General features: G+C 43.0%; 2 protein-coding genes across 3 annotated transcripts in view; one reads left to right on the forward strand and one right to left on the reverse strand.

Moving 5' to 3' along the window:
• Positions 1-10,477, forward strand: part of CASP8 (caspase 8) — a 30,379-nt gene extending 19,902 nt beyond the window's left edge. Inside the window, exons 7-10 of one of the 2 annotated variants that reach the window (XM_024757378.1) lie at positions 4,093-4,178; positions 5,755-5,929; positions 8,011-8,512; positions 9,654-10,477. In XM_024757378.1, the coding sequence (XP_024613146.1) occupies positions 4,093-4,178; positions 5,755-5,929; positions 8,011-8,512; positions 9,654-9,789 (899 nt within the window). In that variant the 3' untranslated portion in view covers positions 9,790-10,477. The remainder of the gene's footprint in view (positions 1-4,092; positions 4,179-5,754; positions 5,930-8,010; positions 8,513-9,653) is intronic. The other variant, XM_024757379.1, reaches the window with a different exon arrangement.
• A 107-nt stretch (positions 10,478-10,584) lies between these two features.
• FLACC1 (flagellum associated containing coiled-coil domains 1) overlaps positions 10,585-17,542 on the reverse strand; it is a 12,216-nt gene continuing 5,258 nt past the window's right edge. The window contains 4 exon segments of the mRNA XM_024757355.1: positions 10,585-12,181; positions 13,642-13,694; positions 14,733-14,830; positions 16,891-16,952. Coding sequence (XP_024613123.1) covers positions 12,020-12,181; positions 13,642-13,694; positions 14,733-14,830; positions 16,891-16,952 — 375 coding nt within the window. The 3' untranslated portion in view covers positions 10,585-12,019.

Below are 17,542 nucleotides of genomic sequence, written 5' to 3' on the forward strand. Positions count from 1 at the left end.
GACAGCATATATACAGGTCTTGTTTTTGTATCCATTCAGTGAGCCTGTGTCTTTTGGTTGGAACATTTAATCCATTCACAGTTAAGGTAATTATGAATATGTATGTCCCTATTACCATTTTCTTAATTGTTTTGTTTTTGTAGGTCTTTTTCTTCTCGTGTTTCCCGCATAGAGAAGTTCCTTTGGTATTTGTTGTAGAGCTGGTTTTGTTGTACTAAATTCTCTTACATTTTGCTTGTCTGTAAATCTTTTGATTTTTCCATCAATTCTGAATGAGATCCTTGCTGGGTAGAGTAATCTTGGCTGTAGCTTTTTCGCTTTCATCACTTTAAATATATTGGGCCCTCCCCTGTTGCCTGTGGAGTTTCTGCTGAAAAATCAGCTCATAACCTTACAGGGATTCCTTTGTATGTTATTTGTTGCTCTTCCCTTGCTGCTTTTAATATTTTTTCTTTTTATAAAAAGATTTATTATTTATTTATTTATTTATATTTTTGGCTGTGTTGGCTCTTAGTTTTGGCACACAGGATCTTCATTGAGGCATGCAGAATCTTTCATTGCAGTGTGCAGACTCTCGTTGTGGTGTGCGGGCTTCTGTGTAGTTGTGGTGTGTGCGTTTTCTCTCTCTAGCTGTAGTGCACAGGCTCCAGGGTGCATGGGCTCTGTAGTTGTGTCATGCAGGTTCCAGAGCACATGGGCTCTGTAATTTGTGGCACACGGTCTCTAGTTGAGGCATGTGAGCTCAGTAGTTGTGGCACATGGGCTTAGTTGCCTTGCGGCATGTGGGATCTTAGTTCCATGACCAAGGATTGAACCCACGTCCCCTGCATTGTAAGGCAGATTCTTTACCACTGGACCACAAGGGAAGTCGCTAATATTTTTTCTTTGTATTTAATTTTTGATAGTTTGATTAATATGTGTCTTGGTGTGTTTCTCTTTGGGTTTATCTTGTATGGGACTCTCTGTGCTTTCTGGACTTGATTGACTATTTCCTTTCCCATATTAGGGAAGTTTTCAACTATAATCTCTTCAAATGTTTTCTCAGGCCCTTTCTCTTTCTCTTCTTCTTTCTCTTCTGGGACCCCTATAATTCGAATGTTGGTGCGTTTAATGTTGTCCCAGTGGTCTCTGAGACTGTCCTCAGTTCTTTTCATTCTTTTTTGTTTATTCTGCTCTGCAGCAGTTATTTCCACCATTCTATCTTCACTTCTCCATTCTTCTGCCTCAGTTATTCTATTGATTCCTTCTAGAGTATTTTTAATTTCAGTTATTGTGTTGTTCATCGCTGTTTGTTTGCTCTTTAGTTCTTCTAGGTCCTTGTTAAACATTTCTTGTATTCTCTCCATTCTATTGCCAAGATTTTGGATCATCTTTACTATCATTACTCTGAATTCTTTTTCAGGTAGACTGCCTATTTCCTCTTCATTTGTTTGGTCTTGTGGGTTTTTACATTGCTCCTTCATCTGCAGCATATTTCTCTGTGTTCTCATTTTGTTTAACTTACTGTGTTTGGGGTCTCCTTTCTGCAGGCTGCAGGGTCATAGTTCCTCTTACTTCTGGCGTCTGCCCCCAGTGGGTGGGGTTGGTCCAGTGCCTTGTGTAGGCTTCCTGGTGGGGGGACTGGTGCCTGCATTCTGGTGGGTGGAGCTGGATCTTGTTCCTCTGGTGGGCAGGGCTGCCTCCAGTGGTGTGTTTTGGGGTGTCTGTGAGCGTAGTATGACTTTAGTCAGCCTGTCTGACTAAAGGCTGGGGTTTAGACTAATGGGTGGGGTTGCATTCCTGTCTTGCTAGTTGTTTGTTGTGAGGCATCCAGCACTGGAGCTTGCTGGCCCTTGGGTGGAGCTGGGCCTTACTGTTGAGATCGAGACCTCTGGGAGAACTCTCGCTGATTAATATTCCCTGGGGCCAGGAGTTCTCTGGTGGTCCAACATCCTGGACTCAGCTCTCCCACCTCAGAGGCTCAGGCCCAACACCTGGCTGGAGCATCAAGACGCTGCAAGCCACATGGTGTGGAAGAAAAGAAAAGAAAACAAAAAGAACAGACAAACAAAACCCCAAGTTGAATGGTAAAAGCAAAACAAAAAACCAATCAAAAGCAGAAAGCAATCTAAAAAAAGGCAAAGAAAGCATAAAACACACAAAAGAGGTAAAAAAACATAAAAACATAAGAAAGGTGAAAACAAAAGGAAAAAATACAAAACAACAAAAAAGTAAAGTAAAAATTGAAAAATATAAAATATAGTTAAAAAGAAGATAAAGGGCTTCCCTGGTGGCGCAGTGATTGAGAGTCCGCCTGCTGATGCAGGGGACATGGTTTCGTGCCCCAGTCCAGGAAGATCCCACATGCTTGCGTACAACAAAAAGAAAAAAAGAAGATAAAAACAAAGCAAAACAAAGGAAAAAACAAGGAAAAAGCACAATATAATGACAAAGTAAAGTAGAAAGAGGAAAAAAATAGAGTAAAAAATATATTACAAATAAAAGCATAAAAAGAAAAGAAAAAATAAAAATTAAAAGAATAATAAAAAACAATAGAACAAAGTGAAAAACATAATAGTAATATTAATATTTTCCTGTGGCCTCACCTGTCAGTGTCCTTGCTCCCACTGTGAAGTGCAGCCAATCCCTGCCTGCCTGGGAAGTCCTCCAGTACTTCTAGGTGGGTCTCTGGACCTGCTGTGGGCTCTGTAGGGCCAGCTCAGACTCTGACCTGGCCCAACTCTGGCGTGTACTTGCCTGCAAAGTCCACAGTTGCCCCCAAAGTCCACAGCCTCAATTGCAGGAACATTCATTGTCTATTCAGATATTCCACAGATGCAGGGTTTACCAAGCTGATTGCAGGGATTTAATCCTCTGCTCCTGGGGCTGCACAGAGAGATTTCCCTTTCTCTTCTTTGGTCCCACTGCCCCTGGAGTTCAACTTTGGTTTTGGTCCCGTCTGTGCATGTGGGCCACCCTCAGGCATCTGTTCCCCACCCAGGCAAGAGGGGGCTAAAGCAGCGGCTGATTAGGGCTCACTTGCTCACTCAGGCTGGGGAGAGGGAGGGCTACAGCAGTCACAATTGTGACCACTTCTGCATCTATTTTTTTCATTTTGTTTTATTTATTTATTTATTTATTGGAGTATAGTTGTTTTGCAATGTTGTGTTAGCTTCTACTGTACAATGAAGTGGAGTTCCCTGTGCTATATAGCAGGTTCTCATTAGTTTTCTATTTTCTACATATTAGTGTATATATGTCAATCCCAATCTCCCAATTCATCCCACCCCCACTTTCCCTGCTTGGTGTCCATACGTTTGCTCTCTACGTCTAAGTCTCTATTTCTGCCTTGCAAACTGGTTCATCTGTACCATTTTTGTAGATTCCACATATATACGTTAATATACAATATTTATTTTTCTCTTTCTGACTTACTTCACTCTGTATGCAGATGACATTTGCATGTTAATGGACCTGTTCTCCTAATAGCACTGGCTACTTTTCACCTTCTCTGCACATTGGAAGATATAAAAGGCATTGTCAAAAGACAAAGACCCTGCAGCCCCAGGCCAGCATGTTTGAAATAGGGGCAGAGTTAGTTAGTGATAAGATTTTCCCTTATTCTGTGAACTGCAAGGATATTATGTTCAAGGTGGTCTGTGAATTTTCTTTTTTTTTCTTTATTTTATTTTTTTTAACAAATCCTGACTTTATTTTTTTTTTAATTATTTTATTTATTTTTAAATTAAAAAAAATTTTTGGCTGCATTGGGTCTTCTTTGCTGTGCATGGGCTTTCTCTAGTTGCAGCAAGTGGGGACTACTCTTCGTTGTGGTGTGTGGGCTTCTCATTGTGGTGGCTTCTCTTGTTGCAGAGCATGGGCTCTAGGCATGCGGGCTTCAGTAGTTGTGGCACACAGGCTTAGTTGCTCCACGGCATGTGGGATCTTCTCAGACCAAGGCTCGAACCCATGTCCCTTGCATTGGCAGGAGAATCCTTAACCACTTAGCCACCAGGGAAGTCCTGTGAATTTTCATTTTAAAAGGGACTTTATGTTGTCCTGGGTGCTACATCTTTCCTCACCAAAGCACCTTCCCTGCCTGTGTCATTCCAGATGTGTCCCAATTGCTCATAAGGGGGGGCTCCCTTGAAATGCTGGCCATGTCGGACTCTCCAGGAGAAAAGGACAGTGAGTCACAGGTACGGGGAAATTCCCATTCCTTTTCTCCTTTGTGCTGCTGATTCTAGTTATTGTGTTCCTGAGTTTTTTTTTTTAGCTTCCAGATAAACTAATAAGGGACAGAAACTTATTGAAAATGTTGAGAACTGTAGAAAAAAATTCGCAAAAGCACAAGTTTAAAATGTGACTTTTAAACTTTGAATTTTGAAAAGGTTTCCCATGTGTTAAATTTCTATTTTAAAAGCAAAGATGTTGGAATAGTTGGAGGGTAGAGGGGTGGGGAGCCTCCAACCTGATCCTTTCAGCAGCTGCATCAGCCTAAATGGTAGAGGGCTTTGGGAGAAGAGTCAGCAGGATTAGAAAAAGCAAAGTCTTCTTTTAGCTTGGCATTTCAAAACAGTTTCTCCTTTGTGATTAGGGGTAAGCAGCACATGCTAACGATCTAGTTGTCTCTATGATCTCATCCCAATGAGCTGGCCCAAGAATTGCCTTTCTAGATATCACTTCTGTTTCTGTAACTTTCAGCAATTTACCACATTGTGACTCAGCAGCCCATTCACTCTTCCTTGTGGTGGGAAACAGAGGAAACCCTGTATGCCAAATGTCTAGTGCGAGACTTGAAATTAAGCTTAGGAGAGACCCTTTGTTAGTGGACTCCTGAGCAAATTACCAGACCTCTCTCAGTCTGAACATCAAGGATTAACTGAAGTCATGTGGCACTTTGTAAACAGTAAAAGCACTCTGCATGCTTTTATCCCCACCCGTCAGCTAATGACACTGAGTGCAAGAGAGATTCATTAACTTGTCCAAAGTCTTAAGGTTATTAAGTAGTAGAGCCAGGAATTTGGCCCCCTAGTCTGGGCCCCTTTTCTCCACCTTGAGGAGCTGCATGGATTTCCCAATAAATGCTAAATATCTCAGCACTGAAACAACCCCAGGGAAGTCAGGAGGTCACAGGGTCACCTCTGATTGATACTGTCAAGTAGTAGAGTCTGGATACTGTAACCTGTAGCACAGCCAAGACCTGCCTGCCCAGCACATCTGTCTCCTCGAGTCACTGTGGTCCTGAGATCCAGATTAAGCCATCAGCTTGAAAAATCCTGGGACCATGCTATGCTGTGTGATGGGCAGGCCCTCACCTGTTAGCCCAGAAGCATGGATGAGTTGAGCAGAGAGCTGAGGGAATCACAAGGTCTCAAAGGGGCAGCCCAAAGACAGCACCAAGACAGTCATTCATCCAGGAACTCCTGACTGAGCTCTCACAAATTAATAATAATCCTAGTCCCTGGCACAGGTGTTCACTGCCTTGAGCAGAAATGAGAATAAATAATACCAATACAATGTAGTGACAACACTATTAATATAAGTGCAAATGCTCAGGACGCCCAAGAATTGGGACACTGACTTTCCACACTAACTGTGGGGAAGAAGTCTGCGATCCTTGTCGGGGGATGAGTGGAAACTAGCTCCTTAGGGGAGCAGTGCCAAGTTGGGGTGGGGCTATGGAAAGTGCACTTGCATCCCAGTTTGGCTTAGGTGATGCCTAACCTCTTACTAGGGAGTTGTTTGTTCACGTCTCAAGTGTTTGATCCACAGGGTCAGCTCCTGGGTTGGATTTTTGTTTTCCAGACATCGAACACAGTTTACCGAATGAAAAGCAAACCTCGGGGATACTGTTTGATCTTTAACAATTATGATTTTAGCATAGCAAGGAAGGATGTGCCCAAGCTTCACAGCATTAAGGATAGGAATGGAACAGACTTGGATGCAGGTACAGTAGAACCCGAAAGAGAAATGAAATATTTCCGATATCTATGTTTTTGTCAAAAGGGGAGAACAAAAGCTGTATCAGCAGGGCCACGTGTTTCAAAAAGATGGATGTAACCTATTTCCCTGCGGAGGTGAACAACATTCTTACATACTTGTTAGTTTTCTGCTTCTGTTTTTTAAAAATTAATTTAAAAAATCAAAGCAATGTATATATAAAGATAAAATATCAAATCTTACTAAAAGGCTTATAAAAAGCAACAATAAACTTTGTTTTTAATTCCACTAGATGAATAGAGCCTCTATAGAAGTGTATTAGGTGTTAGGTGGAAAACATTGCTTTGGTATCAAGACCATTTACGGAAGTTGTGTTTATAAAAGTTGGGCTATGAGTACAGCAGAAATCGAGTCCTTAACAGAAATAGCATTTTCAAATGTTAAACTAAACAGAAAGTCTTTGGCTCAGCCTTTTTCGGCTAAGATTGAGAGCTTACAAGTTAAATGAAAAATAATTTGCATCATGTGAACATAGAAATGGCTACAACTAAAAGGAATAAAAGAAAGAATTCAACCCAACCATTGTGATATTAAGAATTTTTACTTGATCAAAGAATTTTTGAAAATGGTGTTTATGAGTCATAACATCAGGTAATTACTTATTTTTTAAATAAAGTAGTTTAGAAAATAAGATAGGTTGATTTTAATCATCAGGACTCTGTGAATGGTTTCCGTTAACATTTGTTTATTCAAGCAAATCTATTCTAAGGTTTTAAAAAGCCACAGAACTTAAGTTCACTGACTACATCACTCATCATCGTATATCTTGGTATTGAAGAAAAGGTTTCAGGCTTTCGATTTTCATTTACTTAATATTTACCACGAAAACATTTTTTATTAAAATGGCCTTGATTGTATTTCTGATCAAGGGTATAAAGTAGCAGTATGTAGGATGAATAAGTTTAGCAATCTACTGTACAGCATGATGGCAATAGTTGATAATGCTGTATTGAACATGAGAAGTATGCAAAGAGACTATATTCCAGGTGTTCTCACACACACACACACACACACACACACGCAAACAAAAGGGAACTGAGTGAGGAGATAAATTATTAGCTTAACTGTAGTAATCGTTTCACTATTCATATCATCATGTTGTACACCCTAAATATACGCTATTTTTATCTAAAATAATCAGACAGGCAGCCTGAAAAATGTTGAAAGACCTTGACTAGATCAATTAGAGCATTTGGGGAAAACTAATGTTAAGCATGTAGAAAACAAAGCAGTGAAAAAATAATGCTATTGCTAATTCCAGGAAAGACAAAAAGCTTAATAAGAAAGGAAGCATAATTAAAGAATATTATGTTTACATAGTATTAGTAATACATATCTTTCTATTGCTTCAACTAAACGTTGTAAATATATAAGAGCACCAAGCACTCATCACCCACAATAGGAACTCAATACAAAAGTCTAAAATTTATAAACGAATAAATAGAAATGAGCCCAAATTCATTACAAAATGGAGGCTAATACCAAAAAAAAAAATAATAGCTAAAAGTTGAAAGTGGCTTCCTTCATAGAAATGGCTGGACAGAACATGACTGGGTAAAAGGAAGGAGTAGAGGGGGGTAGCTTTTTTGTAATAAGTCTTTTAGTTCTACTTGACTTTTAAAACATTCATATCTCGTATTTTGATGAACAATTTTGAGAGGGTTCAGGATAAAATAAGTATGGATCTTTTATTAAAAATTTGTTTTTGCTTTTTTTCTGATTATGTAAGTATTAGTTACTTTTTAGATTGGTTAGGTAGTAAGCCTAAATAATAGCTTGTAGACTAGTTGAGAAAAGACAACAGGCCAACAATAGCAGTCTCCCCTTTCTCTTTTGCCTCAGGGCTGGGAAATATTTTCAGCTAGTGGCAGTAAACATTAGAAGTCTATGGAATCCAGCCACTAATATAGAAGGTCTTGTTTTTAAGTTCTGGTTCAGATTCTTATCTGATCAATGTTCTCTCTAGTCCTGGGTTGTGGTCTGGGAATTCTTGCGGTGTAATATGACTTTTCTTGTTTCACTTTTCAGAGGCTTTGAGGAAGACCTTTAGTGAGCTTCATTTTGAGATAGTGCATTACAAAGACTACACTGCGAAGAAAATCTGTGAGGTTCTGAAATCCTACCAAAGCATGGACCACAATAACAAGGACTGCTTCATCTGCTGCATCCTCTCCCATGGAGACAAAGGCATCATCTATGGCTCCGATGGGCAGGAAGCCCCCATCTATGAGCTGACCTCTTACTTCACTGGTTCAAAGTGCCCTTCCCTTCTTGGCAAACCCAAAATCTTTTTTATTCAGGCTTGTCAAGGGGATAACTACCAGAGAGGTATAGCTGTTGAAACTGACTCAGAACAGAAGGAAACCTATTTAGAAATGGATTCATCGCTTCAGAAGAGATATATCCCAGATGAGGCTGACTTTCTGCTGGGAATGGCCACCGTGAACAACTGTGTTTCCTACCGAAGCACCATGGAGGGGACCTGGTATATCCAGTCACTTTGCCAGAGCCTGAGAGAAAGATGTCCTAGGTAATTTTTGCTTATTCAACACTTCATTCATCTTTAAATGTCTAGCTGTGGATCATATAACTGTAATTCTCAGGTCAGTTGCAGAGTGGGAAAGAGGGCAAGTTTACTGATGGAAAAAACTGAAATACTTACTGAGGAGTTTCTTTTATTTAGCACCTCAAAGGACAATCAGCATATCGTAGAGTGGGAAAGATGGCAAAGTCATATAGTTTATCTCTGTCTTTAGGCAGAAATATGACTGAACCCACTCAACTAGTTTGGAATTTCCATGTTTAACATCCTCCAACCCTGTCAAAAGTTCTATAATAGCTGACCAACCTCGGACCCTCTTGTGGGAGATAGGTGCTAAAGATCAGAAACTTTTTCTATTCCCACAAATTTGCTTTGAAGCCCACAAAATGTGGGAAAATAACTTTCCCTCATTTATTATCTTATGTTTCCTTTATTTAAATGATGGTTTTGTACGGCACAGTTCACCAAATGCACACACAACCAGCAGATAAATAGCAAGGAATCCTCTGTAGGTTGCTTCTAGTTCTGTGTCTCATTATGTTTTAAGTGTATGAAGAGCAAGAATTTCCCATGGCAGATAAAGGACTGAACCATAACACCCACACTACATTTTTATTTTGTAACTTAGACCACGAATCCTGCGAGGTTCCAAGGGGTTAGCCACAGAAGTGAATAAACAGGTTGCCCAACTAAACTGATAAGAGAAGCTGGTGAGAAAGCAGTGGGGTGGCTGCAGGAGACTTTCAATTTCCACTTGCCTAAAGTTTGATGCGGCCACAGATAAATCCACAGAAGCAATGCCAGTTTGAGGCAGGGGATGTTGCGGGGGGGCGTTGAGGCGATTGGGGGTAAGTGACACATACATGGAGCAGAGTGAGGTGCAAATAGGTCAGGAGGCAAAGAAACCAAATCTGATGTTGACAGTGAAGTTTGTGTTGGTCATAAGATATTAAGCTCTGAGACAACTTCTTTACCAAGAAAGCTGTGGTAGGTCTTGGTTTAACATCTTGTTATTTCAAATGCCTGTTGTTTTGAGGGAAATAACTATCACTAATCACAGCAGATGATAGGGTGTACCAGTTGATTTTTCCCCCCATAGATGGTCACAAGGTTATGTTATGTTTTTCAGGGGTGAAGATATTCTCACCATCCTCACCAAGGTGAACTTTGAAGTAAGCAATAAGGATGACAAGAGAAATATGGGCAAACAGATGCCACAACCTACTTTCACACTGAGGAAAAAACTCTTCTTTCCCCTTAATTGATGCTATTGTTTAGTTGCATAACTAAACAATAGTTAAAATGCTGCTATTTTATTCTTTCTTTTTTTTTTTTTTTTTTTCTTGATAGCTGGAAGTCAAGAGAATGGGAATCAGGACAATATAATTTTCATGCAAATTCAATCTAAATCTCTGGCTTTGCAATAGCTAGACAGTCATAGCTGTAGGCATGATTTTAATTGTGTTTTTAATTTGATGAGAAGGTTTAAAAATGAACTTATAGTAGATACAAAAATTATAGTAAGTTTAAAAGAAATGTCAAAGATCACTGAGGGGGATATTTGTGAACTGATCTGGCTAAAAAAAACCCTCATGTGTTGAGGTTGAGGGTATAATGCTCCCACATCCAGCCTGATTGCTGGTGGTGAGTGTGAAAAACTATCCCAGAAACATGTGAGCTTCCTCTCCTGCGCCATGAGCTGACTTTGCTTTTCAGTGGTGAAAGACACCACCGTTTAGACTTAGATTTCAAAAACCTAAGCATGATTTTCCTTGCTTTTATTACTCATAAGTACAGTATTCAGCTCACTTTTAAGAGGAATGATGTTAATTGGATATTGGGCTTCCCTGGTGGTGCAGTGGTTGAGAATCTGCCTGCCAATGCAAGGGACACGGGTTCGAACCCTGGTCTGGGAAGATCCTAAATGCTGCGGAGCAAGTAGGCCCGTGAGCCACAACTACTGAGCCTGCGCGTCTGGAGCTTGTGCTCCACAACAAGAGAGGCCGCAACCATGAGAGGCCCGCGCACTGCAATGAAGAATGGCCCCTGCTTGCTGCAACTAGAGAAAGCCCTTGCACAGAAACGAAGACCCAACACAGCCAAAAATAAAGAAAGAAAGAAGAAAGAAAGAAAGAAGCTTTCATTAAAAAAAAATTAATAAACAGAAACCTCAGTTAAATAGAGTAGGGAAACCAGAAGTTTATTTTGGATCTGTTGCTTATTATTTTGTCCATTCCCTCTGCTGAAGCAATCACCATGTTTTTTTGATACCTTTATCTTAAAATACAGCTCTTGGCTCATGTGACTTTTCCAGCAATAAAATTTATTATTCTTTATTCAATAAAATTTATTCAATAAAATGTATACTTAGCCCTGGGGCAGAGCTAGGCTTAAGTGTATTTGGGGGACAGGGGAACCTGCCAGCAGAGCCCCAGTACTAAACAGGGGGAAGGATGGGTGTAGGTCTTACACAAAGGTCTTCTTCAGCATCGTGGTGCTAGGGGTGGATAGGGAGGCAACCCCTGGGCTCACAAGATAAGTCTGGACTGAGCTACACTATGAGCAGCTAAATTCTGGTCTTCCAAAACTGCTCATAGCATCTTAGCATGGACTCTGGCAACGTGGGATGAACGTAGTACAAGTAGCTGGGAGTCCGGGTGATGACGTGGGCTATGCTACACTAAGATTCCAGGTAAAGACTCAAACAGGAGCAGCTCCACACCCCATTCCCCAGCCTTGACTCCAGGGTCTTCATGCTACCTCCTGGGAGTCCAGGGTGGGAAGGGCTTTAAGGATGACCTTTCCCAGGGAGTATCTGCATTTATATGAGTGATTTGTGAATATCAACTAAATCTGATCTGAATTGTGTTGGGCTAGGATGTGGAATAGGTTTATAGAGCCCCCAATTCTACCTCAACTAGTCCTCTAGGTCAGGGAGCAGTTTCCAGAGATTTCTCTCTCTCTTTTCCATTTATGAAGAAGCTCAGTGGAGGTAGGAAAGTGTCCTATAGGGCACTATGTATGATCCAGGCTCTGTGCTAAGTGTTGGAAATATTAAAAAAATACACAGCAATATATGACTGTATCAAATCAACATGTTGTACACCTTATATCAATTGAAATATATCTCAATTGAAAAATATATCAAACATGGCTTCCTCTGGGGGGACGTGGGAGTATGGATGGTGCTGCCCCTCCCCCAACAAGTGAATATTTGAAACTAATTCAAGAGCTTTTTTTCTGGAACTTCGGGGTCACCTGCACCCAGAAAACAAGTCTGCAATCCTACAGATGTCCACAAGCTCGTTCCAGCACACGATTGCCAAACTTGCAATCAGTGAGTTCTGGAGGGTACGGTTGAGACCCTCAGGTGGCTAAACTATATAAAAGACTCTATCCTTGTTGCACTTTCTTGAAGACTCCAGGCACCTTTCTATTCAGGAGTCCAGCCATGCAGCCCACCCATCATCCTTCGTGACTTCAAGGCTGCCTTCCTCAAGTCGAGACCAAACTTAATGCTAGTTTCTTGGTGCATCTGTCATCAAAAAGTCTAAAATTTCTGTACTCACTTTGCTGTAACAGGATCTTTTCCCAATCCTTCTCCCATTCTGCCTTCTTCTTTGACCACTTCTCCTCCATTCCATCATAAATGCTGTCCTGTGGAGGTACAAAGGTACCATGAAGAAAAGCATCCTGAAAGGCTGCAGCCTGGCCTGCGGCTCAGCCCTGAGCCCTTTGCAGCTTCCCTCACCTGGGACCCTTGCTGGGGGCCCCATATGGTGACTGGTGGGAGTCAGTTCCAGCCCAGTCACCCAAGAGCCTGCAGAACCCTAAAGATCAAAGAGAACTCTGCACGGCGTTTGCCCTGTTGGAACTGGGCTTCCTTTGAAGACAGGCAGTTGAGCATGTTGCAGATGCTCGTGTCAGCTCCCTCTGAACCATGAATCACTCATCAATAGCACAGGGGGAAACAAGGGAAATGCCAAGTTGTTGTTTTTATTTATCAACTGTCATTGTTTGCCTGGGACTGAGTTGTTTCCTGGGACTCCAGACTGTCAGTGCTAAAACCTGGAAAGTCCCTGGCAAACCAGGACCAGTTGGTCACCATAGGATGGGGGGCTTGTTGGCCCAGCCCTTCCCCTGTCCACTTCCCCTCTCCCACTCTCTCATCCCCCTAGGATGAAATCATGCCCTAATTCCGGTTTCCTGGGGCTCCATCAAATTAGCTGGCTAAGTGGATGGGCTGTGTTCTGAGGTACCCCCTACTCTGCTTGCTAGAGTTAGTGCAGAGCGATACAGTCCTTTTGGGTGGCAATTTGGCCAAATGCATCAAAGACCTTACAAGTGTTTATCCTTTTTGACCCAGTACTTTACTAAGATCAAAGATGTTACAAAATACAAATATTAACAGTGGTTGTCTTGGGGTGGTGATAGTTCATTCTTTTTGTTGTTGCTGCTGTTGTTGCTGTTGTTTTAATTAATTAGTTTTATTCTTGGCTGCGTTGGGTCTTCGTTGCTGCGCGCGGGCTCTCTCTAGTTGCGGCAAGGGCGGGCTACTCTTCGTTGCGGTGCGCGGGCTTCTCATTGCGGTGGCTTCTCTTGTTGTGGAGCACAGGCTCTAGGCGTGTGGGCTTCAGTAGTTGTGGCACACGGGCTCAGTAGTTGTGGCTCGTGGGCTCTAGGGCGCCGGCTCAGTAGTTGTGGCACATGGGCTTAGTTGCTCTGCAGCATTTGGGATCTTCCCGGACCAGAGATCGAACCCGTCTCCCCTGCACTGACAGGCAGATTCTTAACCACTGCTCCACCAGGGAAGTCCCTGTTTTTGGTTTTTGAATTTCCATTTTTTAAAAAACAACGAGCAGGTATTACTTTTGTAATGACAAATGTATTTTTCAACGGGCTCCTTTAGGGTCTGGGTGACTGACATGTCCTGCATGGGTACCATCACAGTCCGCAGGTTCCCTCTTCTCCTTGAGGGCCACTTAGGTTCAAGGAGCCTGGGAATTTCAGGAAATGATTTTCTGGGCAAGAGCTCTAGATTCATTTCAACGTCATCAACCAGGAATGAGCCTTGCTTCTCTTTCTCTCATAATCCACCAAGGAGCTCTGAATCTCACCTGATATATATGAAACATATTCTTCAGATACTTGTATTCCTTTCCCATATCCTCTGGACAAAAGGAAAACAACAGGGTCATCATTATTCCTCTGAAATACATGTTTTCAAATTCAAATGAGAGCTCTCCTGCACACCGTCCATACCTCAAACTCATCTTGTCGGTGGTGAAACCATGGTGTTGCCTTAGCAATCACTCTGGAAGTTTATTAGAAATTTAGATGGCCCGACCCCACTCTAAGCCTGCTGAGTTTCAGAGGCAAGGCTCAGTATCTGTCAATAATATGCTTCTCAGGTGATTCTGATGCACCCCAAGTATGAGGACTAATCCCTGGGGGCAAACCTACAACTGAAGGAAAAACAGAAGCAAAACCTTCTGTCTTTTAAAAATAACATTCCTAGTGTACCTTGGTTTTGAAAACAATACATGTTCTCTTTAGAGAACTGGAAAACCAGCAAGGTACAAATATCATCTTTTAAAAATGTAAGATAAAGGAAAATAAGGAGATTATAGAAATTCTTCTCCCTGTGGCGATTAGTCTATAAACTCAGAATTCTGAAGGGTACACACTTTGTCCTTCCCAAAGGCAGCATAAATAATGGGATAAATGGCCCACACAACCCTTACAGGTTTTAAGGCCATACAAATCACAGTGTGCCTGTTAGAGTGTAATGAAACACCATCATTTTACAGGTGAGGAAACTTGTTGAATCGGAACAGTATTACGTTTGTAGACCTTTTACATATACTTTAAACAGTGCTTTCACATTCTTATCACTCTGATAAAGGCAGGTATTCTTGTCCTTGATTCCCAGATGGGGAAACTAAGACTTAAGGAGATGCAGGGACTTGCTCAGACCCCAAAACTTGGCCACAGACCCTTCAGACTTCTGGGGGTAGGGAGGACATTGCTTGACATGGTTCCCCTTTTTCAGTTTCATTCTCAACAACTTGCTCTTCCTGGGCTTGAGAAGGAAACCTCGAAAGCCTGGCCAGAGTCCACCCATGGCCGTGGGAGTTCCTCTGCCCTAGACCTGCAGGGTCAGCTTCTACCCCTTCATCAGGGTCATTCTCCCAGGTCCCAACCATACCTAGTTTATCCTGGGCAGCCAACTTCTCTGCCTTCAAGGCTGCTTTGTAGTTTTTCTCCAGCTCACTGAGCTGTGCTACGTGAATCTCCTCAAGCTCCCTGTAGGACTCCAGGAGAAGGCCACAGTCATCCGTGAAAAGTTCACCTGATCCCACCTCCCCTCCCTCACGCAGGCAGCTGGTGAGCAGGCTGCGGGGCCCTCACTTCCTGACACATTCTCCTGACATCCATCCAGAAAAGGGTGAGGAGATCCCTGTTTTCACCATCCACTATTTTGCATGGAGACATCAGGGGGCCATGGATGCCCCCCAACAGCACAGTCTTTGCTTACAATCCTTTTGGGAAACTGTGGGCTGATTAACACGCAGGATAATTTTAGAGCCCAAGGTCTCTCCAGCCTCCATTCCAGGAGGCAGATGTCGGCAGTGTTCAAGAGGAGTGTTAAAATAAAAGGCCATATGGGACTTCCCTGGTGGTCCTGTGGTAAAGAATCCGCCTTCCAATGCAGGGGACGCAGGTTCAATCCCTGGTCGGGGAACTAAGATCCCACATGCCGCGGAGCAACTAAGCCCTCGTGGCTCAACTAGAGAGCCCGCGTGCTGCAAACTACAGAGCCCATGTGCTCAACAGCCCACATGCCACAACTAGAGAGAAGCCCATGTGCCACAAGGAAGAGCCCGCATGCCTCAGTGAAGATCCCGTGCGCCGCAACTGAGAACCGACGCAGCCAAAAATTAAAAAAAATAATAATAAGTAAATAAAACAAATAAATATTAAAAAAATAAAATAAAAGGCTGTATGAGCTGTTGAGCCAAGAAAAGACACGGAGGAACCTTAAATGCATATCGGTAAGTGCAAGAAGTCACTGTGAAAGGGCTACAGGCTGTGTGATTTCAACTATGTGACATTTTGGAAAATGCACAGCTACGGAGGCAGTCAAAAGATCAGTGGTTGCCAGGGGTTAGTGGGGAGAGAGGGATGAATAGGCAGAGCTCAGAGGATTTTTAGGGCAATGAAATTATTCTGTATGATACTATAATGGCGGATACATGTCACTAAATATTTGTCAAAACCCACAGCATGTACAGCATCAAGAGTGAATCCTAATGTAAACTGTGGACACTGGGGGATGACAGTGTGTGTCAGTGTAGGCTTCATTGATTGTAACAAACGTCGCGTATTGGTGTGGGATGTCAGTGATGACACAAGGTTGTGCAGGTATGGGGCCCGGGGGTATGTGGGAATTCTCTCTACTTTATGCTCTTTTTTCCTGTGAACTTAAAACTGCTTTAAAAAATAAAGTCTAGGGGCTGCCCTGGTGGCGCAGTGGTTGAGAGTCCGCCTGCCGATGCAGGGGACACGGGTTCGTGCCCTGGTCCGGGAAGATCCCACATGCCGCAGAGCGGCTGGGCCCGTGAGCCATGGCCGCTGAGCCTGCGTGTCTGGAGCCTGTGCTCCGCAACGGAAGAGGCCACAACAGTGAGAGGCCCGCATACTGCAAAAATAAAAAATAGTAAAAAAAAAATAAAGTCTATTAGTAAATAAGTCAATTAATTAAAAAGATTTTTAAAAAGCAAGTTTGTGACACTTAGGAAGACTTCTCTCCAGCAGGACTACTGGGGCTGCTCTGGTGCCCAGCAGGAGGTGTGGAAGGGGATTCTGTGGGTTTTCTCACTCTCACAGACAACACACATCCTTTTTCTTCCCCTTGGTTTGTCTCTGCAGCTCTGGCTCCTGCCCTTCCCATACCTTCTTCCCATTTTGCCCAGACCTTGACCTAGTAGCCAGGGACAGTAGAGGTGAGAGGAAGAAGAGGAGAGGCGTGGGGAGAGACCAGGCTGGGAACAACAGTAGTTTACCATGAAAACCTCCTGGAGAACCAAAAAACGGCTCTTCTCGGCAATCAACTTAAAGGGAGATTATAACTGAAATGAAATTTGGATGAGAAATTACAAAGCCAGGAATAACCTTCTCCGGGCTGTATTTTAGTGACCTCAGATCAAACCATCCTGCTCTCCAAAGGCATGTCTCTTATCTCCCCTACCCCTCGCCACCCAGTTCCATTTGGCCTTGTCTGAAATCCCAGTGAACTGAAATCCTGCAAGGATGCAGGAGCCTTAGGACCTTCAGTACACAAGAGCTTGTGCCAGAAAGCATACCTCCTCTTGCTTTCAAAGTTCTTCTGCATCTCAGCACAGCGGAGATCCATTTCATTGGCGAGCTAGAAACGAGGCTGGCATTTACAAGACAGGATTGAGGACCCCACTCCCACTCCAACCTGCAACTTCTGAGAAACCTCCCCATTCACGGGGTATGCCCCTCTCCCCAAGCCTCTCCCGCTGTGTTCGGCAGTGCCAGAGAGCACATCGTTACTGAGGGAACGGGACAATTCTTGCCTCGCTCTGCATTGTCTGGTACGTAATCAGTTCACAAAGGGTGCATGGAAACCATCCCTTTCACTATTTTGTGGGCAGGTCTGGCCTCTTTGGCTGGACTGTAATCTCTTTGTAAGATCATGGCCTTTGTTACGTAATTCAATTGAGCAATCGTTGATTGTGCAAAGGGCTTGACCTGGAGGAGCCAAAGAGGCCTGAGACTCAGACCCTGCTTTGATGAACTTAAAACCAGTGTTAATAAGCCCTCATTGGCAGAATGGCTCTGTTTCCGGAGGCAGGAAGTGCTCAGTTCCAGGTGAACCTCCCTTCTAACACGCACATCGGGTCCTCTGGCCAGTGCCTCAGGAGGAATAGACACCGCCAGCCGAGACAAGGGCTCGGGGCCAGCACCCCCCCCCCCCCCCCCTCCCCCCCA

The sequence above is a fragment of the Neophocaena asiaeorientalis genome, unplaced genomic scaffold (assembly GCF_003031525.2).
Source record: "Neophocaena asiaeorientalis asiaeorientalis breed wild unplaced genomic scaffold, Neophocaena_asiaeorientalis_V1.1 scaffold246, whole genome shotgun sequence".
NCBI lineage: Eukaryota > Metazoa > Chordata > Mammalia > Artiodactyla > Phocoenidae > Neophocaena > Neophocaena asiaeorientalis.